Source organism: Hemitrygon akajei, chromosome 25 (assembly GCF_048418815.1).
Source record: "Hemitrygon akajei chromosome 25, sHemAka1.3, whole genome shotgun sequence".
Lineage (NCBI taxonomy): Eukaryota > Metazoa > Chordata > Chondrichthyes > Myliobatiformes > Dasyatidae > Hemitrygon > Hemitrygon akajei.
Genome location: NC_133148.1, coordinates 1,372,931 through 1,400,769, shown reverse-complemented (window position 1 = coordinate 1,400,769; position 27,839 = coordinate 1,372,931). Strand labels below are relative to the sequence as shown.

At 49.0% G+C, this 27,839-nt stretch overlaps 1 protein-coding gene across 1 annotated transcript in view; it reads right to left on the bottom strand.

Annotated features, from left to right (window-relative positions):
* Positions 1–820: 820 nt before the first annotated feature.
* mettl17 (methyltransferase like 17) overlaps positions 821–27,839 on the bottom strand; it is a 36,478-nt gene continuing 9,459 nt past the window's right edge. Inside the window, exons 4-12 of the mRNA XM_073028811.1 lie at positions 18,723–18,796; positions 18,233–18,343; positions 10,114–10,184; positions 4,831–4,938; positions 4,588–4,656; positions 4,364–4,399; positions 3,822–3,914; positions 2,155–2,335; positions 821–1,219 (exon numbers count right to left, since the gene is read on the bottom strand). Coding sequence (XP_072884912.1) covers positions 963–1,219; positions 2,155–2,335; positions 3,822–3,914; positions 4,364–4,399; positions 4,588–4,656; positions 4,831–4,938; positions 10,114–10,184; positions 18,233–18,343; positions 18,723–18,796 — 1,000 coding nt within the window. The 3' untranslated portion in view covers positions 821–962. The remainder of the gene's footprint in view (positions 1,220–2,154; positions 2,336–3,821; positions 3,915–4,363; positions 4,400–4,587; positions 4,657–4,830; positions 4,939–10,113; positions 10,185–18,232; positions 18,344–18,722; positions 18,797–27,839) is intronic.

The window sequence follows — 27,839 nt, the reverse complement described above, 5'->3', positions numbered from 1 at the left end:
CTGCACTCTCGATGAGGTGTCCCAACTCCGAGGCACAAGTTACAAGGTTTAGGAACCAATTCCCCTCAAAACAAACATAGAAGATGGAACCATACAGGAACAAACCCCTCAGCCCCTCAATATTATGCTGAACTAACGATGCTTAACTAAAGCAATCCCTCCTGACAACAGCCTTCCATGTTTACATGTCTAGGCACTCCTTAAACCATTGTTCTATGCATTCCACATCCACTTTGGAATCAAAACGATCCAACCCCCCAGATCATATGGAGAACTCTGCAACTTTTTACTAGATAGTGAACATACTTGCTGAACTGTATTTATGAAGCATCTCGGCACAATGCATATGCCATCTGTGCCCCTCCATAAGGCTCTGGCGTAGATCACAGATCCTGGGAGGCGCAAGTGCCAAGGGCCCTGGAAGAGGTGGCAAAGGAAATCTGCTGATGGCACGCTCACCTTTATTGCAAAGGAGTGTGGATGTTGTAAACCTGTGTGAGATACTGGTGAAACTGCACCGAGAGTACTGTACGCAATGACCTGGGCCAAATGGTGATAAATAGGAATGGTGCAGACAGACACCTTAGTCGGTGATGGATGAGTAAGGCCGAAAGGTTTGTTTCCCTGCTGTATAACCCCATATATAAACTCAATGACAAAATTGGGCTGTGCTGTCATGCATTATCCCCTGTATCTGCTCTGGCGCAATGCCAGGAATGATCACCATTGGATGAGGACATCAATTCCAGTTGTCTCTCTCCCAGGACTTCTTCCTCAACTTCGAGGAAGAAGATCCCAAACACTCACCAAGAATTCAATGTTAAATCGCAGAAAGTCTTTTATCTGAATAAATTGTGTCTTCCAACCTGCCATGTAAACCAGGATCTGAGTCCCTGCACCCCCCGGATTCCCGGAAGATGACCACCCGTACAGACTGGGCCGTTCCCTTGTTGTGATGGAGTTCAGGAGTTGTTACAGTTGGAGGGCCTCAGTGCCCCCTCTCCTGTCAAGTTTCCTACAGGGCTGTGTCCAACGTGGCTTTGTGCCCCCGCTCCATTGGAGGAAGGTGAAGTTGTGAAGGTGAGCAATGGATGCGTCTCAGGGCTCCGCCCCGGAGACACAGCTGGCGATCTGACTCCCGTCTGCCGCGGTGGCCTCACTAGAGGACGTGGGCAAGCGATCTCCCCATGAGCAGTTGCGGGCCCATCGGTAGCGATCCCTGTAGAGAGAAGGGTCAGGAAGGGAAGTCAGTCAGGGTGGGAGAGATTCCTACGCCCCACCACACCTCAACTGCCTGGTCCAGAAACATCTGCCCCGAGTCCTGTTGATGGTTTGAGGTTAGTTCTAGCCCGGGCCTTATGCATGTGTGAAGGTGCAGGGGATACGGTCAATTATGGAAAACTCTGAACATCCTCTACATAGCACCATCCAGAGACAGAGAAGCAGTTTCAGTGACAGGTTACTATCGATGCAATGCTCCTCAGACAGGATGAAGAGGTCAATACTCCCCAATGCCATTAGGCTTTACAATTCTACCGCCAGGACTTAAGAACTTTTTAAAAGCTATTATTAATGCTTTTTGAGATAGTGATTTAGATGTATATCATATTTTTACTGAGTTAAGTATTGTATGTAATTAGTTTTGCTACAACAAGTGTATGGGACATTGGAAAAAAAGTTGAATTTCCCCATGGGGATGAATAAAGTATCTATCTATCTATCTATCCCTTGCCAGGGTGGGACTCTCTGTGAGCGGGGGAAGGAGAGGAGGAATGAGAGTGAAGCAGGGTGTGGGAGAGAAGAGGTGGAGATTTCTGTAGCCTGCGCACAGAAAGCTCCCATGAACCCATGTTTTTTCCTGTGACGAGTGGGGTGTGGATGTGGCTGTTTGTATCTTTTCTCATGCTGGTGGCAACTATCCATCCAGGCAAAGGAGCAGCTGTGTCCTGGATTTAGTGTCATCCCAGCATCTTCACCTCTGATTCCTCCCCTAGTTCCTCCATCCAACCTTCCCTCACCCCTCTCTCTATTTCACACTCATTCATCTCCCTCCCCATCTTCACTCCTTCTCCCAATTCCCATCTGTTTCATCCTCCCTCTCTTGCCCCTCCCTATTCCCCCTCCCCCACCCCCGTTCACCTTCCCAGTACCTGCCGCTTTTGCGGGCCGTGAGCACCAAGTGCTGCAGTGTTCCATCGGGACAGCAGAGGTGGGCGTGGACGTGCCGAGGACGGCACAGGACGGGGCGAATTACCCGGGGCCAGTCTTCCCCCTCCGTGCGTGCACCTCGTCCCAGCACCAGGTAAGAGAAGAGCTCCTGTTTCACTCCAGGGTTCTGAGGGGCAGGGGGGGAATGGTAGGAAGATGGGGAAGTGAAGGGGGTGAGTGAGAGTATGAGGGATCAGAGGGAGAGTGAGGAATGTGAGAGAGACAATGGTAAGGACACCGCTAAAGCAGAGTGCTGCAGCTCATTCTCCACCCTGCCAGCATAACTAATTTGGATGACATCGCCCGTCACAACCATGGACATGGCTGCGCAGCAAATTTTGCAATTGTGTCAGTTAATTATTACTTCATTGGATATCGAGTCAACTAAGGCTGAGGACTGGTGGCATCCGTATTATATTTAGAGTATTTAGGTATTCCTTTCAACTGTGGCGTTGGCATCTAGTTTTCCGTTTGAAAGCTTCAGTTAACAGCCCTGTTTGGCCTAACTTTGATTGTTTTCTCTTCCCTGAAAATCTTGTTCACATTAAAGTCTGAACTATCAACCCACTTCAGTGTCTCTCGCTCTCCCTCCCTCCCTCCAACACTTGCTACATATCCAAACGTACTGACAGGAAGTTAACAAGTGCTACAATGAAAATAAGGGAGCTAACTACTGCCATGATGAAATAGGAATTAGCTGACACGTGCACATTCACAAGCACAACAGCCAAATTTGCTGCACAGCCAAGCCCATGGTTGTGACAGCCCTGGCCCACAAGCAAGGAAGGTTTGGGGGAGAGGCAGGGTTCCAGTGTTTAGGAACAGCTTCGCTGCCTCAAATTTACAGGGTTCGCCAGATTCAGACACTCTCCTGCGTGCACATGGTGTGGACTCCCGTGGCCTGTCTAACTGAGGGAAAGCAGTTGTTGAATTCCGCAGCAAAACAATGCACCGGCAGAACTCAGTGGTTTGGGCAGCTTATGAGGAAGGGAGATGGACAGGCAGCATTTTGGATCGAGTCTGGCTGGCCTGCTGTCCACTCACTTCATGCCCCCTTCGCCACCTACTGGCGGGTGAGCTGCACTACAAGTCACAAAGCAGCACAGCCCGTGTAGTGAGCAGTCTGTACTGCAGTGGGAACAGTAATGCCATTTGTGGGAGATCCACACTCTGGAGAGAGTAACAGTGACACCGAGTGCTGGGAGGTCCACAAATTGTGGACATGCTCCGCCTATGTCCAGTGATGGGAGAGCCATGTCACAGGCTCAGCAACAGTGCCAATACCACAGGTGATACCCATTCTTAGTTTCCTAAAGGACCTTTTGATGTGCAAATAGATACTGTATATTAGTTGTATATTCCTAATTCCACAAAGGCAGGTGTAGCTTTACAGTGGAGCAGGGACACAGCTCATCCCTGTGTCCCTGCAAATCCACTCAGATTTTACACCTCGCACAGATATTGACGTGCACACACACAAAGTTCCAGCGGTCAGGATTGAGTCCAGAGTGCTGGGTCGGCAAGGCAGCGATACGAACCCTGCAGAGCCAGACAAACGGGCATTGCTGTGACCCTCGGGCTTTTAGATCCAGGTCAGAGCCATGAGTACTCACCCAGGAGAATGGCAGTGGATGGTAAGCTTGACTGAAGTTACATGGCTGCGGGACACTGCCTGCCAGTTTGGGACACGCCAGGTCGTGGGAACACTGTGTGAGAGAGAGGTGTGGGGGATAGGGTGGAGGGAAGAGAGAAGGTGCACGGGATAGAGATGTAGAGGACCAAAGGGGTGGAGTCAAGGAGGGGTTGTAAGTGTGGAGAGCAGGTGGTGAAATGGGGAAAGGGAGGGGGGAAGAGGTAAAGGAGAGAGGATGGGATAGTGGGAGTGGGGGCAGCAGGAGTGGAGGGGATGAGAGGGGTATGAACAAGGGGGTCAGTGAGGGTTGTGAGAGCAAAGGGGGAGAGAGGGAATGAGGGTGGAGAGGGGTTGAGTGAGTGTGGAAGGAGGGAAAGTAGAATGAGAGTGGAGGGGGGGGGTTAGAGAGTCACAGAGGCAGCAGAAGATACAAATTACAATCATTGATCCACCATGCAGAAGGAATTTATTTTTACAGTGATGAATGTCCGAGAACTGCGCCAGATACTGATCCCTACTCACCGGGGCGAAGACGTGACCAAGAGGCTCCTCATCTGCCTGTGATTGGGGATGGAAACAGATGAATGCAGGAGTAGATAGACATGATGCCTGTTGCTTGGGATGGTGGGGGTGGGGAGAGATCATAGGGATGGGAGGTAGGAAGATTAGGGACCTGACAGAAGAGAAGGGGTGAAATGTTAGACAGGACGTTACTGAGGGGAGGATCACAATCAGCTGAGACTCACCGTCAGGACGAGGTTGCGAGCCTCCATCAGAATCTGGTGGCCATCTCGGGTCCCGTTCTCGATCAGCACCTTGGGGTGGGGGAGGAAGGGAGGGATGGGAAAAAGAAGTTCAGAGGCGATATTGAGGGCCCCAGAGAACCTCCCCCCACTGCCTTCACTAAAAAAACCCCACCAACACCCAGTCCTGGTCCGGAGGCTCAGCCAGCCACCACCCACCCCAACCCACCCGAGTTGTGGGCTCACCAGAAACCCCTGCGTCTTCCTCCACAGGGTCTCGAGCACACGGCAACGGTCCGCACAGGTAGGCAGTTCGGACAGGGAGTAGGCAGACACGACCAGATCAAACTTCACCTGGGAGAGAGTTGGCCGGGCGGGGATGGAGGCGGAGGTGGGGCAGAAAGAGAGTGGGATGAATTCAGAAGGTGAGATAGTGGGCGGGAGTTAAGAAGAGGTGGGCAGACAGTTGTGGAGGGGGTTGAGTTAGGGAGGTTTTTGAAGGAGGTTGGGAAATGGGGAAGAACAGGAAGAGAAAATGTTAGCTCTTTGTTCTCTGGGAGTACAACTGCTCGTGAACAGGTGCCACTACTGCCACCACACCCCCTGCCCACCCAGACCACGCACATCTCACATGTGCCCGCATTACCCTGCCGACTCCACACCCCCACCACCCATTTGGCTGACACAGTTTGGGTGTCCCACACTGTCGCCCCCTCCCAATGGCCTTTGTAGCCACCCATGCTTGTCAGAACATTCCCAATGACACAGATATCATCCAGAGCGAAGCCTTTTTCTGATCCCAAACTGCGATCTTCCCTTCAACCTGCCGGAGCTTCATATGCACAGTTACCATCCCAAACAAGAAAACTCCCCTCCCCCTCCATCTTTCCTTGGAGTCATACAGTGCAGAAATAGGCCCTTTGGCACATCTAGTCAGTGCAGAACTACTTAAGCTGCCTTCGCTCATTGTCCTGCACCAGGACAATATCCCTTCATACGTCTACCGTCCTTGTACCTATGTATACTCTCTTAAAACCAAGCTCACATCCACCACTTGTGCTAGCAGCTCATTCCACACTTTCACGACCCTCTGAGAAAAGAAATTTCCTCTCATGTTCACCTTAAACTTTTCATTTTTCACCCTTAACCCATGACCTCTAGTTGTAGTCCCACCCAAACTCAATGAATAAAGTCTGCTTGCATTAACACTAACTATACCCCTCAATTCTGTATACCTCTAACAAATTTCCCCTCAGTCTTCGGCATTCCAAACAATAAAGTCCTCAACTATTCAATCTTACCTTTTAACTCAGGCCCTCCAGTCGCAGCAACATCCTTGTAAATTTTTTCTGTACTCTTTCAACCTCATTTACATCTTTCCTGTACATAGGTGACCAAAATGCTCACAATACTGCACTAGGCCTCACTAATTTCTTATGCAAATTCAAAATGAAAACGCCTCTTCTGTACTCAGTACTTTGATCTAGGAAGGCCGATGTGCCAAATGCTTTCTTTAGCACCCTATCTACCTGTTATGCCACTTGCATTGAATTATGGACCTGTGTACCCAGATCCCCTTCCTCCTCAGTGCCCTACGTTCACTGTGCAAGACCACCATCACCCACCACTCTCTGGCTTCTCCCACAAAGCCAATTTATGATCTCATCTAGAATGCTGACCGACTGAACCTTCATAACCAACCTCCCATGCAAGACCTTGTCAAATGCCTTGCTAAAGTCCAAGAAGACAACATCCATTGCCATCCATCAGCTCTCCCGGTAACATGCTTGAAAAAAAGTTTTGTTCAACACAATCTACCATGCAGGAAGCCATGCTGACTATCCCTAATCAGTCCATGTTTATCCAAATACTCGTTTATCCAGTCCCTTAGAATAACTTCCAGTACATTTTCCAGTACTGATGTCAAGCTCACCAACTTAGTTTCCTGGTGTACTTTTAGAGCCTTTCTTCAACAGCAGAACAGCATAAGCTATCCTTCGAACTTTCTGTACCTCACCTGTCACTAAGGATGATTTAAATATCTCCGCTAGGACCCCTGCTATTTCCGTACTTGCTACCCTTGTGGTCTGAGGGAACACCTTGTTGGACACTTGGGGTTTATCCACTCTAATTTGCCTCAGGACAGCAATGCCTCCTCCTCTGTAATCATTATAGGGTCCTTGGTCAATGACGCTTTGTATTACTTCTGTAAAATCTTTGGCCATCTCTTGAGTAAATACAAATGCAAAAGGTCCATTTACAATCTCCCATTTCTCTTTTGGCCCCAGACATGGATTACCATTCTGATCTTTCAGAGGACCAATTTTGTCCTTTGAAATCTTTTTGCCCTTAACATACAGTATCTGTAGAAGCCCTTGGGATTCCCTTTCACCTTGTCTGCTGGGGCAACCTCATGCCTGACTTTAGCCTTCCTGGTTTCTTTCTTAAGTGTTTCCTTGCATTTCTTATACTCCACAAGTTCCTCCTTTCTTCCTACCTTGCTATACCTGCTATGCACCTCTTTTTTTAACTAGGGCCTCAATATCTCTTGAAGGCCAAGGTTCCTTCAGCCTGTTATCTTTACCTTTTATTCTGACAGGCATATTCAAGCATGCTACTCTCAAAATTTCAATTTTGAAGACCACCCACTTAACAATTACACCTTTCCAAGGAAACAGCCAGTCCCAATCCACACCTGCCAGATGCTTTCTGATACCTTGAAAATTAGCCTTTCTCCAATTTAGAATCTCAACCCACAGACCAGATCTATCTTTTAGCATAATTATTTTGAAACTAATGGCATTGTAATCACCAGATGCAAAGAATTTCTCTCTAGAAACTTCTGTCTTCTTCCCTGTCTCATTCCCGAATAGCAGAGCAAGTATTGCACACTCTCTCACTGGACTTCTATCCACTGATTAAGGAAACTTTCCTGAACACATTTGACATAGTCTATCCCACTGGGTCCCTTTACAGTATGAGAGTCCTGCAGAAAATGCAGAGAAGTTAAAATCACCTACAATAACAACCTTATGCTTTTTTGCAGCAGCATGAGATCTCTCTACAAATTTGGTCCTCTAGATCCTGTGGACTGTTGGGTGGATTATAATATAACCCCCGAATGTGGTCGTACCTTTCTTATTCCTCAGCTCCACCTATAACACCTCACCAGACAGGTTCTCCATTCTGTCCTGACTGAGCACTGAGGTGACATGTCCCTCCTCCTTTAATTCCTGCCACTATGTTACATCTAAAACATTGGAACCCGAGGGTGTTGAGCTGCCAGTCCTGCCAGTCCTGCCCCTCCTGTCACTAAGTCTCACCAATTACTACAATATCATAATTCCACGTGTAGATCCTTGCCCTGAGCTTAACTGCCTTTCCTACTACTTACACTGAAGTACCTTGCGTTACAGCTCAGGGCATCAGTCACACCATGCTCTACCTTTTGATTACTGACATTGTCTTGAGGTCTTACGAACATCTGTCTCTACAGCCTCTCTGCTATCAGTTCTGGCATTCTGGTTTCAAATCCCCTGCAACTCACATTTAACGCCCCCCCCCCCCCCCCCACCACCACCATGCAGCATTATCAAATCCTCCCAGCAGGATATTAGTCCCCCGCTAGTTCAGGTGCAAACTATCTCTTCTGTACAGGTCCCACCTTACCTGGAAGGGAGCCCGATGAACCAAAAATCTGATCCCCTCTCTCCTATACCAACTCTTTAGCCATCTGCTGATCTGTAAAATGCTCCTATTTCTGGCCATACTGCCACGTGGCAAAAGTCGTAATCCTGAGATCACAACCCTGAAGGTTCTGCCCTTTAACTGAGCAACCGACTCCCTGAACTCAATTTGCAGAACCTCAGCACTTTTCCTACTTATGTCATTAGTACCTACATGGACCAGGACCTCTGGCTTAAGAATGCTGCAGAACTGAATCAAGATCTTGGCACCCAGGTGGCAACATACCATGCAGTAATCTCGTTCTTGTCCACAGGATCCCTGTTCTGGTCCACCAAACTAATGAATCCCCTCAAATCACATCTCGCATCTTCTTTCCCTTCCTTTCAGAGTCACAGAGCCAGACTGCCAGAGACATTCCTCTGCTAAGTCATCCCCTGCAAGAGTATCCAAAGTTGTATACCTGTTGTTGAGGGGGGATGGCCAAATGGGTACTATGTATTGGTTGCTTAATCATTTTCCCACTCCTGATTGTCACCCAGTTTGCTGTGACCTGCACCTTGAGTATAACTACCTCTCCAATGTCCTGTCTATCACCCCCTCGGCCTCAGTAATAACATTCAGTTCCAGCTCAAATTCAGACTCCTTAATGTGGCATCTTAGAAACTGCAGTTCAATGAACTTCTCACAGGAGTGGTCAACATGGACACTGTCTTGCTTTCAAACATCCTAGAAAGAGAGCATTCAACTATCCTGCCTGGTGTCCCTATTGTTCTAACTGAGCAAACATAAAAACAGAAGAACAATAAATAAACGTTGGGGGAAAAATCTACCTACAGCTTTTCGCTTTCTCTCCCAAGTCTCTCCTCAATGAAGTCTCAATATCCTCACTCTAACACTGTCCACTCCGATGCTGACCGTTCTGCTTGCCCCTGCCTTATTTTAATTTATTCTAGCCAATCACTCCTGATTGCTGATTGGTTGCTGGTTCCTGTACCTTCTTTCTCCCTCATTCCCTTTTAGTCCCAGTGCCCCACTGCACTCAACCCTCCACCCTCACCACCCTGAGCCCTCAAACGTCCATCGACACCGACAGAGATCCAGCCTCCAACACTCTTGGAGACAGAGAATTCCCCAGAATCACCAACACTCAGGGAAGAACTTCCTAAGCCTTTCCAATGTAAATAAAACCTGTCTCTGTCAACCCTTTTATCGAGACACCACGGAAATAATCCTATCCAGACTCAACATGGCTTCGTACGGCAGGTGCTCTGCCAGTGACTGCAAGAACCTGCAGAGTTGTGGATGCAGCTCAGCACATCACGGAAACCAGCCTGCCCTCAGTGGAGTCTGTCTACACCTCGTTGACTCAGTCAAGCGGCCAATATAATCAAAGACCCTCTCCATCTTGAACATTCACTCTCCTTCACCCCTTCCATTTGGCAGAAGACACAAAAGCCTGAAAGCATGTACCATCAAAGACAGCTTTAATTGCAGTTATCGTATTATGAAATGGCCCTCATGGACAATAAATGGACTCTTGACCCCAAAGTCAACCGCACTTTCTCTGTAACTGTAATAGTTTATTCTGCATTTTGTAATTGCTTTCCCCTCGTACAACCTCGATGTACTGATCTGGTCAAATGGACTGTAACGAAGGCATGCACCTCGGAACATGCGCCAATAATAAACCAATCTGCACTGAAGGATAATGACACAGTCACTCACAGGGACTGAGGGATCACCCATCCCTACAAGCTAGGGACAGGGGGACAGGTTGTCACAGTCAACCAGGATAACAGTAAGGGAGGGGGTGTGGCAGGCCCCTTGCCATTTGTAACCCACCTTGGGCGAGACAGGGAGGAAGTGCCGGAAGTAGACGCCCCTGCTGTGCTCTGTCTCTGCATCGCTGCCCCCTAAAGTGAGGAGAGAATTGAGCGTCACTGGAGTTGCCAAGTGGGAAAGGGTGCCGGCTGAGAAGGGGCGCCTGATGCAGGGAATCGGCAGAACACCACGTGGAGTGGGGAAGGAAAGCAGGTAGGCCGAGTGCAGGAGACTGAAACCTGGAGGACTGTGCTCAGTGCTGGTTCCCTGCTAGCAGAAGGATGTTGTGGATGTGTTTCAGAGGATTTACATACCACACTTCGAACAACACACACACACAAAAACTGGCAGAACTCAGCGGGTCAGGCCGCATCTGTGGAAGGAAATAAACTGTTGATGTTTTATGCCAAATCCCTTCATCAGGACCCAGAAAGTCATAAACTGCGATATAGAGAGGGAGGAAGGGGAAAGAAAAGGGGAGGGAGGAGAGGGGAGTGTAATGTAAAGTGTTACTTTACTTGCTTGTCAAAAGCCACTCCCACTGTGCCAGTTGTTGATTACTGCAACTCTTTCCCACCGGCTGCCTGACATGCCTCAGCGCCAATGTCTGGCTCTGGGTGCATCAGGGGTATAAGAATAGCACAAGCGAGATACTCCCTAGCTTTTCATTGTCTCCAGAGGCTCATCTTCACACTTGAGGGCATGATCAGTGATGAATAACAATTGGGAAACTGTGCTGTAAGTTTTGAAGGGCACAGGCACACATTTAGATAAGTATCTGTTGAATGTTTAGTTTTGTAGTTAAGGGGACATACTGAAATACCTGTTACTGATGACACTGATGTTACTGATGATGTTCGCTGATGACACGGCCATAGTGGGGTGTGTCAGGAATGGACAGGAGGAGGAGTATAGGAAACTGATACAGGACTTTGTGATATGGTGCAACTCAAACTACCTGCGTCTCAATATCACCAAGACCAAGGAGATGGTGGTGGACTTTAGGAGATCTAGGCCTCATATGGAGCCAGTGATCATTAATGGAGAATGTGTGGAGCAGGTTAAGACCTACAAGTATCTGGGAGTACAGTTAGACGAGAAGCTAGACTGGACTGCCAACACAGATGCCTTGTGCAGGAAGGCACAGAGTCGACTGTACTGCCTTAGAAGGTTGGCGTCATTCAATGTCTGTAGTGAGATGCTGAAGATGTTCTATAGGTCAGTTGTGGAGAGCGCCCTCTTCTTTGTGGTGGCGTGTTGGGGAGGAAGCATTAAGAAGAGGGACGCCTCACGTCTTAATAAGCTGGTAAGGAAGGCGGGCTCTGTCGTGGGCAAAGTACTGGAGAGTTTAACATCAGTAGCTGAGCGAAGGGCGCTGAGTAGGCTACGGTCAATTATGGATAACTCTGAACATCATCTACATAGCACCATCCAGAGACAGAGAAGCAGTTTCAGCGACAGGTTACTATCGATGCAATGCTCCTCAGACAGGATGAAGAGGTCAATACTCCCCAATGCCATTAGGCTTTACAATTCTACCGCCAGGACTTAAGAACTTTTTAAAAGCTATTATTAATGCTTTTTGAGATAGTGATTTAGATGCATATCATATTTTTTTACTGAGTTAAGTATTGTATGTAATTAGTTTTGCTACAACAAGTGTATGGGACATTGGAAAAAAGTTGAATTTCCCCATGGGGATGAATAAAGTATCTATCTATCTATCTGAATGTATCCTTTGATAGTTTTTGAAATTTAGGGTAACTTAGATGACTGCTTATTTGACCTAGATGTTCGGTCAAAATTTTACGGTTTATCTGTAAATAAATGGTTAACGTGCTTATTTGTAGTCAGTGTGTTCTGTCTCACTTATCAAACTAGTAAACCTGCCTCCCCATATCATTTGGCACTGTAAGCAAGGTTTGGAGATTGAATAGAATATCTTTTTAGTTATGTAAGAGAAGGAACAGTACCAAGAGAAACTGTGTGAGCAGTACCAAGCCCAGGGTGGGTTGACAACAGTGCAGGATTCAGGAGTATTGCATACCCACTAGCTGACGAAGGGACACCCGTAGACTGGTCAGACAAGTTGGACTCCCACAGGGTGAAAATTGAACACCACATAACGTCCATACTTAAGGCGGCAAGGTTGCCCAGGAGGAAGGGGAGCCGGAGAGATGCATTCTGACTGACAGCCATCGTAAGGCACCAGCATGACACAATCACACAAAGAGGAGAGGAGACAGCAGGGCTTAAGAACGAAGTGGAGGTGCTGCGTCAGCATGAGGGAAGTCATCCGGTTGGCACAGTTCCAGGCCACAGAGCTAGACGACAAGAGTACTGAGATAGCCTGTCGGCTAATGGAGATGCAAACTCCAGAGGCGACCGGAAAGGCTAACTGGCAACCTGGTCCTGTTAAGGTCCAAGCCTTGATGCAGCAGGGTGAAGATCCCAATGCAAGGATGGGGGATGGGGAATGGGAATATCTGGCTGGATGGTGAAGATGAAGGGAGGATAGAGTGGAGTCCTATAATTCTCCCTCAAAATGACTGTCCCCTCCCCTACACACCAGACAGTGTAGGCCAGGCCAGTTAACACAAAGTCCCATGCCCGCCAAGAGGGGCACCCCTCCTCCCAGGAGGAACAGGAGGAAGATGATGTACGAGGATTAGTACAACTGGCACTTTCATGACAACAGAGATCAAGGAATTCTCTGCTAAGGAATTGGAGAGATTAGGTGACAAGTACAGACAGAAGACAGAGAGTCTCTGGCCAAGTGGTTGTTGATGATATGGGATGGTAGGAAGGGGGAGGTTGTCCTGGAGTGAGTATCTGATAGAAAGTGGCATTTTAGATGGCCTATCATCCCGACACACGGTCAAAGACGCCCTAGGGATGCTGCTCGTTTCCCAGGAACATTATGCATCATTTCATGTTGCAGTGTTCGTCAAGCTTGGCAAGTAGCTTACAGACGTTTCATCACCAATCAAGGTGACATCCTCAGTGCACAGTTACTGGTAGTTCTCTCTGGGAATGCTCATGTTTATATAGGCCCCTGTTTGCTTACATCGGTCCTGATTGGCTACCCGCTCAGCTTACCTTTGAATTCGACTGGCTCACATTTACGGGAACCCAAACCGGTGGTAAAGAGACGCTCTGCTGTCACTGATCTCAGTACACGAAGACCGAGAAGGACACTGCGGAGTTTCTGACGGAGGCAAACACGAAGCAAGCACAAGAATTTTTAGAAGCATGGTTCTCTTCTGATAACTCCATGAACAGACTTATCAAACTAGACACCATCTACAAAACCCTAAGAAACAAAGAATCACCAGCCAATAGAATTCACGATGAATGATGAAACATCTGCAAGCTAATTGCCAAGCTCGGTTAACACTGCAAATCAAATACCTCAAACTGAGCTACCAATATTCACCAAAATGCACCATTATGGAATCGAGTGTCAGCAACAGTCAGGGACAGGTACCCCTCCCTCCTTAAATGGGATTTAAAACCAAGGGCAAAGTGCAGCACAGTAGAGGAAAGGGCTAGAGCCCTTCACCAGTGGGCTCTAATTACAGGTAATACTAACCCTGCAATCACAGGGCATCAGCTCCCTACTTGAAAGGAGTGGTGCTCTCTTTAATGGGAATGGCAGTCCAGTGTCCTGCAAACACAGCCATTCAATTGCTGGAAGGTTTGGAACTTGTAAGGGAAGGTGCGCGTAGCCGGGTACAGAAGTCGGGTAGGCAGGCGATGAGTGGGCGATCCTGTATGATCCATAAGTAAATGTGTTTGGCCCGCTGCTCAGAGCTAAGGTCCTGAAGGAGCAGATAAATGGGGCTCCCACTCCTGCCCCCTGTGCAATGTGGAGGATGCACTGCCAGGGGCAAAGAGGTCAGGAAGGCATTGAGGGGGAAGAGTCAATTTGGAAGCCCTTTCCCGATAAGGGCTCATTCTGTCCTCTGCTGAATTCCTTACATTCCGTTCAGGATTCCTTCTGTCCTTTGGTAGAACCTCTTCAAAAAGCACCAGCGTACTATCAGTGGCAGGGGATGTCATGGTGGTGGTGGGGGGGGGGGGGGGTCACCTACCCGTCCTAACCCCGTGAGGAGTGGGTCATTTCACCTACAATCTCTCCCCTATAATCAAGTGCGAGTAGTTTGAGTTCAGGAAAAACGTTGCGTGAGGAGTAGCCACACAGTGCTTCTGTGAGAGTGCAAAGTCTGTCTTCTGTTTGTTAAATCTATATCAGGTGTTTAATTAATCCTATGCTTCAGTGAAAAATAAGACCCATTGAAATAAGTTTTTATCTTTTAAGAGTGCTGTGCATTTAAGTGGCTCAGTGAATGTGTCTTTTCTCAAACAAGACAAAATCTGAAGATGCTAGAATTAAAGAGCAAACACAAGGAAATCTGCAGATGCTGGAAATTCAAACAACACACACAAAATGCTGGTGAAACACAGCAGGCCAGGCAGCATCTATAAGGAGAAGCACTGTCGACGTTTCGGGCCGAGACCCTTCGTCAGGACTAACTGAAAGGAAAGATAGTAAGAGATTTGAAAGCAGTGGGGGGAGGGGGAATGCAAAATGATAGGAGAAGACAGAAGGGGGTGGGATGAAGCTAAGAGCTGGAAAGGTGATTGGCGAAAGTGATACAGAGCTGGAGAAGGGAAAGGATCATGGGGCAGGAGGCCTCTCTCCCATCTTCCCGCCTTTCTCCCGAGCCCTCCCGTCCCATGATCCTTTCCCTTCTCCAGCTCTGTATCACTTTCGCCAATCACCTTTCTAGCTCTTAGCTTCATCCCACCCCCTCCTGTCTTCTCCTATCATTTCGCATTTCCCCCTCCCCCCACTACTTTCAAATCTCTTACTATCTTTCCTTTCAGTTAGTCCTGACGAAGGGTATTGGCCCGAAACGTCGACAGTGCTTCTCCTTATAGATACTGCCTGGCCTGCTGTGTTCTACCAGCATTTTGTGTGTGATGCTAGAATTAAAATGGATGGTCTCTGGGAGATCCCACTTGTCCTGGCTGATGGAGCGTAGATGCTGGGTGAAGCAATCTCCCAATCTACATCAGGTCTGTCCGATGCACAGGCGGCCACACTGGGAGCACTGAACACAGTAAATGACCCCAACAGACTCACAGGTTTTGTGTTGCCTCACCTGGAAGGACTGCTTAGGGCTCTGGGTGGTAGTGAGGGAGGTGGTGTATAGCACTTATTCCACTTGCAAGGATAAGTGCCAGGAGGGAGATCAGTGAGGAGGGACAAATGGACAAGGGAGTCGCATAGGGAGCGATCCCTGCAGAAAGCAGGTGGTGGGTGGGAGGGAAAGATGACTGGGAGACAGCTTTGCCAGAACAAGTAGAATCTCCCAGTGGCCACCCATTTTAATCCTACTCCCCATTCCCACATGCCCACTCTCGTGATGAGGCTACACTTACACTGGAGGAACACCTTCTATTTCCTTTGGGTAGCCTCCAACCTGATGGCATGAACATCGATTTCTCAAACCTTGTAATGCCTCCTACCCCTGCCCCCACCCCACTCCTACATTTCCCATCCCCCTTTTCCGTCTCTCACCTCACACCAATCAACTTCCCAGCACTTCACTTCATCCCTCCCCCTGCAGGTTTCACCCATCACCTGGTGGTTCTTTCTCCACGCCCACCACCCCCCCCCCCCACCTTTTAAATCTACTCTTCAGCATTTTTTCCTCCAGCCCAAAACTTTGTACTTTTTTCCATAGATGCTCCCTGGCCTGCCGAGTTCCTCCAGCATGTTGTGTGTGTTGCTCAGTAGTCTTTTCCTTTGTTTTTTACAAAATGTGATCGTTTTTCACTGTGGAATTTAATTGTTTATTCTAAGTTTAAGGTTCTGAAAAAAAGGGAAGTACAAACTTATAGTTCTGTCTGTATATTTAGTTTGTAACTTTATCTGGTTTCCATGGAATTGGTTTAGGGAGTGACCCAGATTTCATATTGCCTGCGTGAAAATCAGTTTAAAATGATGGAAATCTGTGTATCTTTATTCCAAATATGAGATGCCCACATTTCAGAGGGAAATGGGCATTCAGTTCATATTTTGGAAGACTGGGAGATTTAGGGAGCAATACTAAAAGTTGTTGTTTTTGCTAATAACAATTACTGTATGTCTAAATACCCAGTAACTAATCAGCAGCCAGTGAGTTTGTGCCTCCATACGTACAGAATGGGAAACTGATGGACGCTGACGGCAATGATGATAATGCTGTCTTGTGGTGGAAGTTTCTATAACACATTCCTGCAGATGGCATAAGTATATGCAAACATGACTAATGTGTAAAATTGCTGGATTTGTAAGAGGACTCCTAATCACACCACAGAAGGAATGCCATTAATATTGATCCTTTTTGATACAAGGAAAAAGACTGTTGGGGGTAACTGTCCAGCTTCTCAGGTTTTGGATTTCTGATTTGGGGCAAGGAAGGAGTAGTCTATTTCAGCCAACTTCACCACAGAGTATGGTAGCAGCCTTAAAGAACATGAGCCTTGCTAACCCCCCGATGTGGTAAGTGCTTTAGCAGCTGGAAGTTCCCTTCATACGATTTGTTTAACTCAAAATTCCCACTCCAAAAGTAATTTTCCACTCAACAGGGAAGGTAAAGGAGTATTGGCATAGGCGATATGATGAGCACAGGTCCAACCGGTCAGTGGGATACAGTGACTGTCAGCAGGAATAGTATCCTGGGATAACTGTGTCTACACTGACTGGATATGTGGCTTCCCCACCAGCTGGTACAGCTGTTGCTATTGCAAATATGTGGTGTCCTACACACACCACCTCAGTGTATTGGAGGAACACCCTGCCCATGCTGGTCGACGAAGTAAGAAAGCTATAACAGAGGCCGAAACGATTTGGATGGACTTATGTTACTTGTGTGTGGAGAAAGGTGGCACTTGTGATATTACTGGCCAAGAAGGCTGCACCTACATTCCTGACGAGTCAGGGACATCATTCACCTGATCACATCCAACAGTTGACAGATAAGATGCTATTGGACTACTGTAGTACACTGGGGGGGGGGGGGGGTGCGACTATTGGGTTTGTTGTACTGGGGATTCTACTTGTGTTTCATGTAGTTTAGTGGGGTGTTCACCAGGGCCATACCAGTCTGAGAATTGTCATGGTGTTGCATCTATCAAGGGGTGGCATATAATGTGACCCATTTGAGGGATGCAACAGCTCTTTCCCATCGGTTGCCTTGCACGCTACAACACTGGTTCTGGATGCCTCAGCGATAAGAATAGGATGTGCGAGAGACTGAGTGGATTTCCTCTGCCTCCAGAGGCTCCTCTTCACACTAAGGCCGCAACCAGTGCTGAAGAACCATTGGGAAAAAATACTGCAGAAATAGGAGGGTCTGAGCTAAGTACCTGTTGAATATTTAGTTTTGTAGTTGTATACCTCGGAGAAACTTAATGAAGTGCCTGTTGAGATTGAAGTGCTACTAAATATTTATAGTGTTGTTGATCTTGTAATTTAGAGTGGCTTCGATGAGTATTTGTTTCACTGAGGTGTTTGGTCAAATGTTTTACCGTTATTAATTCAATGGTTAATGTGCTTATTTGCAATCAGTGAATCCGCCTCCCCATAATAGGCAGGGATAGAGGAAATGGGAGAGGAGAGTAGGGTGGTGAGGAGAAAGAGGGGTTTTAGTGGAAAGGAAAGACAGTGAATAGGGACAGAGGAGGAAGGGGGGAAAATTAGGGCAAAGAGGAGAGGGCCCACTGTGTAACATTAAGTGGGTTGTACATTTATGACAGAAATGGGGGAGATATTTTCTCCCAGAGGGGTGAGTCATTGAAACTCTCTTTCCTGTGGGCAGTGAGAAGAGAGTCTGGAACATCCGTAATGCCAAAGACAGATCCACCATAGATGACGTGGGTTGAGAGTAATGTCTTGGGTCCATGGCAACAGAGCAGGCTGGTGGATGGGAGAGGCTGAGGAGCTCAGAGAAATTTGGAGAGGCGATACCATGGTTGACATTGGTGCAGAAGGATTGTGGAGGTGGGTTTGATGGGTACCAGTATGGATCAGATGGGAATTAATGGTGGGGAGCTGGGGTGTGTCAGCACAACGATCCCACCCACCTACCTCTCATCAGGAAGCCGGCCAGCTGATGCATGGACGGGGAGGTGTCCACACAGACAATCTCATGGAGGGATGCACCCCAGGCTCTGCGCCCGGCCCTGTGTGGGGAGGACACTGGCATCAGAGGGAGACAAAACACAACATCCACAGATGCAAAAGAAGTGGGGGTGGAGGGGGGTAGAACAGAGACAAAAATTTAAGGAGGGAAGCAACAGAGGGGAAAGGAGAAATCATGGCCCAAATACAATTACAACATGCTACATGAACCTGTCCTAGCTTATCCAATACGCCATTGCTTAGTGGGAGATCCACATCCCTTCTCTCCACTCATCCACTTCTCTACCACCCTCTCCCTTTTATTCTCAACCCCTCTCTACTCCCCTCGTTCCTCCCTCTTCTCCCCCCTCCACTCCACCTCCTTCCATTCTACACTCTCTGGTTCCCTCTCTGCCCCCCTTCCATCTTGCTGTCATCGCTACAATCAGAGGCTCACCAGGCAACTGTTCCAGTGCCCGATCCAAAGTCCAGGAGCGTACGGGGCTCAAACTCAGGGACTCGCTTCTTAATCTGAGAAACAAAGAAATGTCACAGGTCAGACACAGGGTGAAGCTCACGCCACCATCCCCTCACACTCTCTCACAGGGTCAGACACAGGGTGAAGCTCGCTCCTCACCGTCCCATCACACTCCCTCACAGGGTCAGACACAGGGTGAAGCTCGCTCCTCACCGTCCCATCACACTCCCTCAGAGACAGGGTCAGGCACAGGATGAAGCTCGCTCCTCACCGTCCCGTCACACACCCTCACAGGGTCAGCCACAGGATGAGGCTCCCTCCACACCGTCCCGTCACACACTCCCGGGGACAGGGTCAGACACAGGGTGAGGCTCCCTCCACACCGTCCCGTCACACACTCCCGGGGACAGGGTCAGACACAGGGTGAGGCTCCCTCCACACCGTCCCGTCACACACTCCCGGGGACAGGGTCAGACACAGGGTGAGGCTCCCTCCACACCGTCCCGTCACACACTCCCGGGGACAGGGTCAGACACAGGGTGAGGCTCCCTCCACACCGTCCCGTCACACACTCCCAGGGACAGGGTCAGACACAGGGTGAGGCTCCCTCCACACCGTCCCATCACACACTCCCAGGGACAGGGTCAGACACAGGGTGAGGCTCCCTCCACACCGTCCCGTCACACACTCCCAGGGACAGGGTCAGACACAGGGTGAGGCTCCCTCCACACCGTCCCGTCACACACTCCCAGGGACAGGGTCAGACACAGGGTGAGGCTCCCTCCACACCGTCCCGTCACACACTCCCAGGGACAGGGTCAGACACAGGGTGAGGCTCCCTCCACACCGTCCCGTCACACACTCCCAGGGACAGGGTCAGACACAGGGTGAGGCTCCCTCCACACCGTCCCGTCACACACTCCCAGGGACAGGGTCAGACACAGGGTGAGGCTCCCTCCACACTGTCCCGTCACACACTCCCAGGGACAGGGTCTGACACAGAGTGAAGCTCACTCCACACCGTCCCGTCACACACACTCTCACAGGGTCAGACACAGGGTGAAGCTCGCTGCTCACCATCCCCTCACACTCTCTCACAGACAGGGTCAGACACAGGGTGAAGCTCGCTGCTCACCATCCCCTCACACTCTCTCACAGACAGGGTCAGACACAGGGTGAAGCTCGCTGCTCACCATCCCCTCACACTCTCTCACAGACAGGGTCTGACACAGGTTCAGGCTCCCTCCACATTATCCTATTACACACTCCCAGAGCCAGACACAATGTCAAGCTGTTCTGATTGACTCGAGAGAAATTGAGAAAAACTACCGTATAAAGTTTGAAAGATACTTTGGAGAAGGTACAGAGGGTCTCCTAAACATCTGACTGAGTGGTTGTTTTAGTGTGGAGGATCCTTTTGGAGTTTTCCCGCCTGTTTGGGCCAAGTCTGCTCCCAGTCATGAACTGTGTACCTTCACGCTGCGGCCACTGGCAACTTGCCAGGAAGTATTTTTGCTCAGCAAGCAGGGAGAGACCCCCGCTAACATCGGGACAGCACCCCTTTCCTCCTGCCTCATTGTGTTTCTTGGTCGGTGTGGGTGTCAGGAGCATTTTAGACGTTCGACCTCTCACAGCCTCGGAGTTCTTTGAGACCTCCTAGGGACTGTTGAGACCTGATTGCCTTCGTACTGCCCCAGCAACAGAGCAGTCCTTTTCCACCCTGCTGTTTAAGGGGAATTTGGACCGTCTGCAGCATGCTCCAGTTCTTTTCAGGAACCGGAATGTTCAAGTGGCCAGCCCAATGGATTCTGCTGACACTGCAGGAGAGGGAAACATTTTCCATCCAGGTACACTACTCACAAACACTGCTACCTGTATTTCTTGCTTCAGGCTGTTGTGCCACCATGTGGGATTGAGTTTAAGAGCCAAGAGGTAATGTTGTAGCTATATAGGACCCTGCTCAGACCCCACTTGAGAGTACTGTGTACAGTTCTGGTCGCCTCACTACAGGAAGGATGTGGAGACCATAGAAAGGGTGCAGAGGAGATTTACAAGGATGTTGTCTGGATTGGGGACCATGCCTTATGAGAATAGGTTGAGTGAACTCAGCCTTTTCTCCTTGGAGCAACGGAGGATGAGAGGGTGACCTGACAGAGGTGTACAAGATGATAAGAGGCATTGATCACGTGGATAGTCAGAGGCTTTTTCCCAGGGTTGAAATGGCTAGCACGAGAGGGCATAGTTTTAAGGTGCTTGGAAGTAGGTACAGAGGAGATGTCAGGAGTAAGTTTTTTATGCAGAGAGTGGTGAGTGTGTGGAATGGGCTGCCGGCGACGGTGGTGGAGGCGGATATGATAGGGTCTTTTAAGAGACTCCTGGATAGGTACATGGAGCTTAGAAAAATAGAGAGTTATAGGTAAGCCTAGGTAGTTCTAAGGTAGGGACATGTTCGGCACAGCTTTGTGGGCCGAAGGGGCTGTATTGTACTGTAGGTTTTCTATGTTTCTATACTCCTGGGATTTGCAGACCTCTAGGGAACTATACAAGGGTGGCTGCCTCTCTACCTTTGGACAACACCCTGTTTTAGGCGGTGGAGGCAATTCACTTTGTGCCCTGGAATAACTCTGGAACAGTGCTCGGAGGCCATAGAAGAATTGGTTGGAGTAGGCAGCATTTTGGACTCTGAGAAAGAATTCAGGAAGCCAGTCTTCTACCTGAGGACTGATAATCTGGTGCACCGGACTCTCAATAGGCCGATCAGTCAGATACACATCTTTGCCGATGGAGCTGGTGACGGGTCCTATGCGACGGATCATCCTCGGGCACATCAAGCCCTTCATTCCCAATAAGGCCCTCCTTCCCTATCTAGTCCTTCTGGGACAAGTAAGATCAGAGATCAGTAACATCAGGCACAAGTTTAAGAGACACACCCACTAGTGTTTCCAGCACTAGCTGTTCATGCAGCTGTCATGGGAGGAGGAAGATGAGGGCCAGCTTACTGTCCAGCTCAAAGGGGTAGATTACTAGGTGCACTGAAGCCGAGTGCCCGTGGTACAATGCGTGCAGGAAGGTAGAAAACTTTCGAAGGGACTGTCCCAACACCCAGCCCAAGGAGTCTACCGCTGCCCCTGCCCGTTCCTATCCTTGTGCCTGCTTCAGCCCCTATAGTTCGGGAGGGGGAACCAGAGGGTAGCGAGGGTGTGGCAAGAAATGGGGAGGAGACCGAGGGGCGGGAAGGCGATGCAGAAATCCAAACACCTGGAGAAGAAGGCCCCTGAGATCGTGGAGCTCATGCCCATCTCTGTCCCTTGTACCAAGAAACCCACTTCCCGTGAAGGTCGGTGGGAGACTGAAGGAAGTGCGCGGATGGATGGAGTGATGGATGCCACTGGATTGGTGGTCCCTGTACCTGCATACTCCTCCGAACAGATGAGAAGGAGTTCTTCTCCCAATAGGGGAGAAACGTGGATGCAGGGGATTCATCGGAGGCGGTGGGAATCCCGATGGAGTTTGGCTCAAAGCCTGAACTGCTCGTTGTGACCTCGAGCCTTGTGGTGGACAGAGTGTGTGTAGGAGATGGTGTTGCCCCTGATATGGCAATGGAAAGGGCGCTGGAGCACTCCATCAAGGTCCTATTTGTTTGTGGCTCCTTAGAGGCAGGTACACGGGTAAAGATGGCAAAGCAGCAAAGAGCTTCTCTCATTCTCAGTATCCAGCTCCCAATGGACCCCTAGAACCATACATGTCAAGGTCCACCTTGGGCCTGGGCCTGGGCCTGGCTCCTGAGGTGAGGGACGTACTCACCATGCTGACACAATCAACCCCTGGTTCACGAGGAATTCATGGGAGTGATCCCTCATTGTAGTTGTTCCTGGAGGTAGGGCTGAGTGGAAGGTGAATTCAGCAGGTGTGAGCAAGGTAGCTGCTGCACAGTGTCTCCTGGTACTCATGGGGAGGAATATAGGGTCTCTCTGTGTAGTGAGGGGATAGAGGGACACTCATTTGATAGTGAGACAATGGACATCATCACCCCTCCAGAAAAGTCCGTTGATACCCGTTGAAGAGATCAAAGAGTTTATTCTCATCTCCAAGGGTGAGGAGCATTGGCTGAAACTAGCCTCCCTACGCTGGTCCAGCGTGCAGAGGTTGGTGAAGTCTTTGCGTGTCATCCTCAGACGGAAATGGAAGGAAAGGAGAACGCTGTCTGGGAGTGGTAGGCAACAGCTTAAATCCTTCATGCATGATCAGTGTGGAAAGCAATCTCACTCCTTCGTGGGACAGCAGGTCATGAGGTGGCTTTGGCCCACTCGAGCACGGAGGAAAAGAGCATGCTTGCTCTTGTTGGGAACTGTTGGGTGGAAGGTGGCTCTGCTCTCACCGGGAAGATGCCGGTGCAGAGGCCCAGAGTACTCCTGATATGAAGCTCACCATAGCTAGTCTCAATGTGAATAGCAGCAGGGGTTCTCTCCGCAGTTTAACAATCTCTCAGTCCTTAGGGACTGGAGATATGGGGTATGCTTCCTGCAGGAAACTCATACCACACCAGGAGCCGAGTCCACTCTGCTCCTGGAGCGGAAGGGAGGGGTCTACATGAGTGTCCTCAGATCCAACTTTAGTGGGGTGGCAATCTTGTTGGCCCCAACTTTCCAGCCAGAGATCATAGAAGTCCAGGAAATCATTCCCAGCTGTCTACTCCACCTGGTTGTGCACCTAGGTGGTGTACCACGCAGGGGGTTGCAGGTGTGCCTGTTCTATCAGGTGCCCACGCTGCTATACTCGATCAACCCTGGAGACTGCATCATTCTCGGGGTAGATATGCTCTATAGTACCTCGCGTGGATACTGCTCTGGTCTCCAATGTGACCCAGCATCAACGGAGTTAAAGGAGCTAGTGGGCTCCTTTGACTTGGTGGACACCTGACAAAATCTTCATCCTGATTTTCTTGCCTTCTCCAGAAGATCTAGACAGGAAGGTTCTCATACAGACCGCCTCTACATCTCTCGGGCGTACTCTTCCGTGCGGCCGGTGTTGTGTTGAGAGCATTACTTTGTGCGGATGGAGCTTGCTGCTCGGCACTCGTAGGTGGGATCCGGGTACTTTAATAACTGGCTGCTGGAGAACAGCCAATTCTGGTATTCATTCCGAGTGTTCCGGATCACCTGGAGGGTGAGCCGGGAGGATTTTTGCTTCCTACAGCTACGGTGGGATGTGTGCAAAGCACTCACCCAGTTTCTATGCCAGGAGTACACTAGGGGGTCAACAAAGAGGCAGGGCTCTGAGATTGAGCAGCTTGAGAGAGAGTTGTTTGACTTAAACATCCCTTCTTGGTCTGACTGCTGGAGACCAAGTTATGGCAGGAAGACCAGGAGAAGAAGAACACACTGAGGATTCTGTAGCTTGAGCAATCCCGAGACACGTACATCTCCAGCAACCAGAGACTAGATGCAGAATTTCGACTGTGATTCACCACTCTTCTACTTGTTGGAGAAGTTGCAGGGAGTCCAGAAATAGTTGTTAGAGATTCTGGCTGCCAATAGCTTCTCTGGTAAGGATCCTGAGGGGATCAAGAAAGAATTCCGCTCCTACTGTGTCTCACCGGATCTGTCCAGTGCAGACAGTGCAGTTTAAAAGGGTTTGCCGATCATCAAGCTGAAGGATTCAGAGAGTCTAGACACTCCCCTGACAGCTGCCTTGGTCCTTTTACACAAGGAGGGTGACCTCCACCTATTGAAGAACTGGCGGCTGGTCTCTGTCGTGCACAGAGTACAAGATCTTTGCCTGGGCTATGGCGAACCATCTCGCCCCTGTCCTGGGCCAGATAATCCACCCTGACCAATCCTACACAGTCCCAGGACAGTCCATTCAGGGGTTGGCCAGAAGAAACTACAGCCTAATCAAAGATAGGGGAAGCAGACAAACTGGTTATCTTTGCTTCCCTCCCGTTTTGTGGGCTCTGAACTGAATCTTGCTCTGGGATAATCTATTCAAAACAAGTGAATGTGGACACAAGGAACTTCAGATAATGAAGATAATACTAAACCTGAGAGCATTCTCAGACAAGTAGCTATTTGTTATGTAAAGGGCATGAACTCTTAAATGATTCTTGCTCTGGAATAATCTAATCAGAGGAATTGAATGTGGATACGAGGAGCTTCAGGTAATGACCTGCTAAAGGCTGATTTATACTTCTGCATCAAATGAACGCCGTAGGTACGGCGTAGCCGCATAACCTACGCTATACCATTCGCCAAAGCCTGACGCGCACCTCTCCAAAAATATAACTGCGTGTCGCGGCGACGCAGACCGCAACAACTGTGATTGGTCCGCTTGGTAGCATCACATTTCCTCCTGTCTATAGGCATACTGTGTGTACACTGATGCGAAATAAATGGTTGGAGACAATGAACCAAATCGTCAAATCTACTTGCCGACATCCGAAAATATTTGAAATGCACCTCCTCGTCCATGTCTTTCAGTGGCCGGACAAGCACAGAAAATTCACCCTCCTTCTGCCTCAATCCGTTCAATGGCACCATCTCCTCCGACGTCATCTCTCTTTTCTGCGTTGCAGTAATTTCAATAAAAGTAACCCTTGTTCAACATTTATTAGCTCCAACTCAGTCGCCATTGTTTACCATACATGAATAAACTCTACACAGTGGTGTGGAAACCAACTGGCGTCTTGGCAGTGAATTGCAGAGCAACACAGACACACCAACGCACAGGTACAAATGCTCACAACAGCGCAGGCCATTTACCAAGGCTCCGGCATAGGCGACTACGCAGAAGTATAAATCAGCCTTAAATCTGAGACCATTCTTGAATGAGTAGCTACTTATTATGTAAAGTGCCAGACCTGCCAAAGAAACTATCTGTAATCTTAGCCGATTCGATCTGGGTTGCCTCACTTAACTGGTTTGGACCAGTCAGAGTTGAAAGACTCAAATGCACAAGGCTGCGGTGGGCAGAACCATGAAACAATGTTGGTTGTAGCCCTCTACAACGACCAGTAAGAAGTTGACCCGAGTAGGTCAGGTGACCTTGAAATGGAATGAAGATTCACCAGCTCAATTGCTGAGGAACACAAAAGTCAGGAGCTCCAAATACGCAGGGGCGGTAAATCTCTAGCAACCAGAGACCAACCATCGGAGACAAGGAGGACCTCATGGACACATGGAGATCAGGACTGTGAGGAACGCCTGGCCAGTGTAGACTCCTTTCCCGGGTAATACCTTTTTTCTTCATTAACTGTTCATGGAGAGTCAGGGATTCTAGTAGGGTGCACACAGGTAGTTAGCTTGTGAACCCACGGGCTTTTAAATTGTCAGTAAATACAGATTCTCTGTGCCTCACTGATCATTATTACAAGGGGTCATTCCTGTAACACAGGGCATCGTCCACCTGACTTGATCCACCTGTTCCACAGACTCAGTCCTGGGCAGCGTTTCTATCCTTTGACCAGAAGGCATCTGACTGGGTAGATCAGTTTCATGGGGGCCACTCTGAAGGCATTTGGGCTCAGATCACACTTTGTGGCCCGGATCAGCTCTAATATTCTGCCAAATAGTGTTTCATAAAGGCCAGTGACTGTTGACAGCATCCACCCCCTTTAACAGAGGAGTACGTCAGGGACACTCCACATCTGGCTAGTTGGACACCATCTGCATTGAACCATTCATGTCTCGCCTTCTTCTGAGCTTGGTAAGTCCGGTTCTGCACAAGCCAGACATGGAGGTTGTCCTCTCGGCCAACGCCGACAACGTGCTCCTGATAGTGGCCGAACCCAGTGACCTGCAGAGGATGTCCAAGTGCCAAGAAGTTTTCCCAGCAGCATCGCCTGCCAAATTCTACTGGACAAAATGTTCCAGACTCATAGTAGGTCAGTCTGAGGAGATGGGACTGTTTACATGAAGCACCATGCATCTCCTCTACCCGGAAGTGTATCTGAATCCCTCTGGGACTAGCTGGCAAACTAACAGGACCTAGTGACAAAAGTTATGGCCTGGCTGGGGTACTGCTCAGACCTTCTCAGCATGCTTTCCTGTCAAGCCAGAGTTGTCATCATAAACCAGCTGGTGGCCTGCAGGTTGTGGTATCTGATGGTCACCTTGGCCTCACTGGGTCCCTTTCTCACAAGGATGCAGAGGAAGTTAGTGGACCTCTGTGGCAATAGGAAACGGGGTCTTTGCAGCAGTCCTGAGTTTCACCAATGGGAGACCAGTTGCAAGTGTGCATCCATACACAGTTGGCAGCTCTCGGTCTCAGGACCCTGCAGATTCCTTTATGCCGAGTACCCTCCCAGGTGGAATGTGTTGGTGACATACTTTCTCCGGAGGGACTGCTGTCTTTACAAAGTGCTGCGACTACCTCCAGCAGGCGACAGACATGCTGCACTGCAAGGGCTGTCCAGCTTCTATCAGGACATGCTAAGCGTCTTGAAATACAAGACCATAAACTATCATTCACAAACTTTGCAACAAAACCATCAATACTGTAATCGAGGTCATTGACATATAATGTAAAAAGATATCCCAACACAGACCCCTATGGAACACAATTAAGTCACCAGCAACCATCCAGAAAAGGATCCTTATTCCCACTCTTTGCCTCCTGCCAGTCATACACTGCTTTATTTATCCTAATATCATTGCAGAAATACCGTGAGCTCTTAACTAGTTAAGTGGCACCTTGCCAAAAGTGTTCTGAAAATCCAAGTACACAACATCAACCAATTCTCCTTTGTCTACCCTGATTGTTACTTCTTCAAAGAATTCCAACAGATTTGTCAGGCAAGATTTTCCCTTGAGGAAACCATGCTGACTACAGTCTATTTTATCACATACCCCGAAACCATATCTTTAACAATTGACTCCAGCATCTTCCCAACTACAGGTCTGACGAACTGGCCCATTGTTTCCTTTCTTCTGCCTCTCCTTTCTTGAAGAATGAAATGACATTTGCAATTTTCCAATCTTCCAGAACCATTCTGGAATCTAGTGATTCTTGAAAGATGCCTCCACAATCTCGTCAGCCACCTCTTTCAGAATCCTGGGGTGCACACCATCTGGTCCAGATGACTTATCGATCTTCAGACCA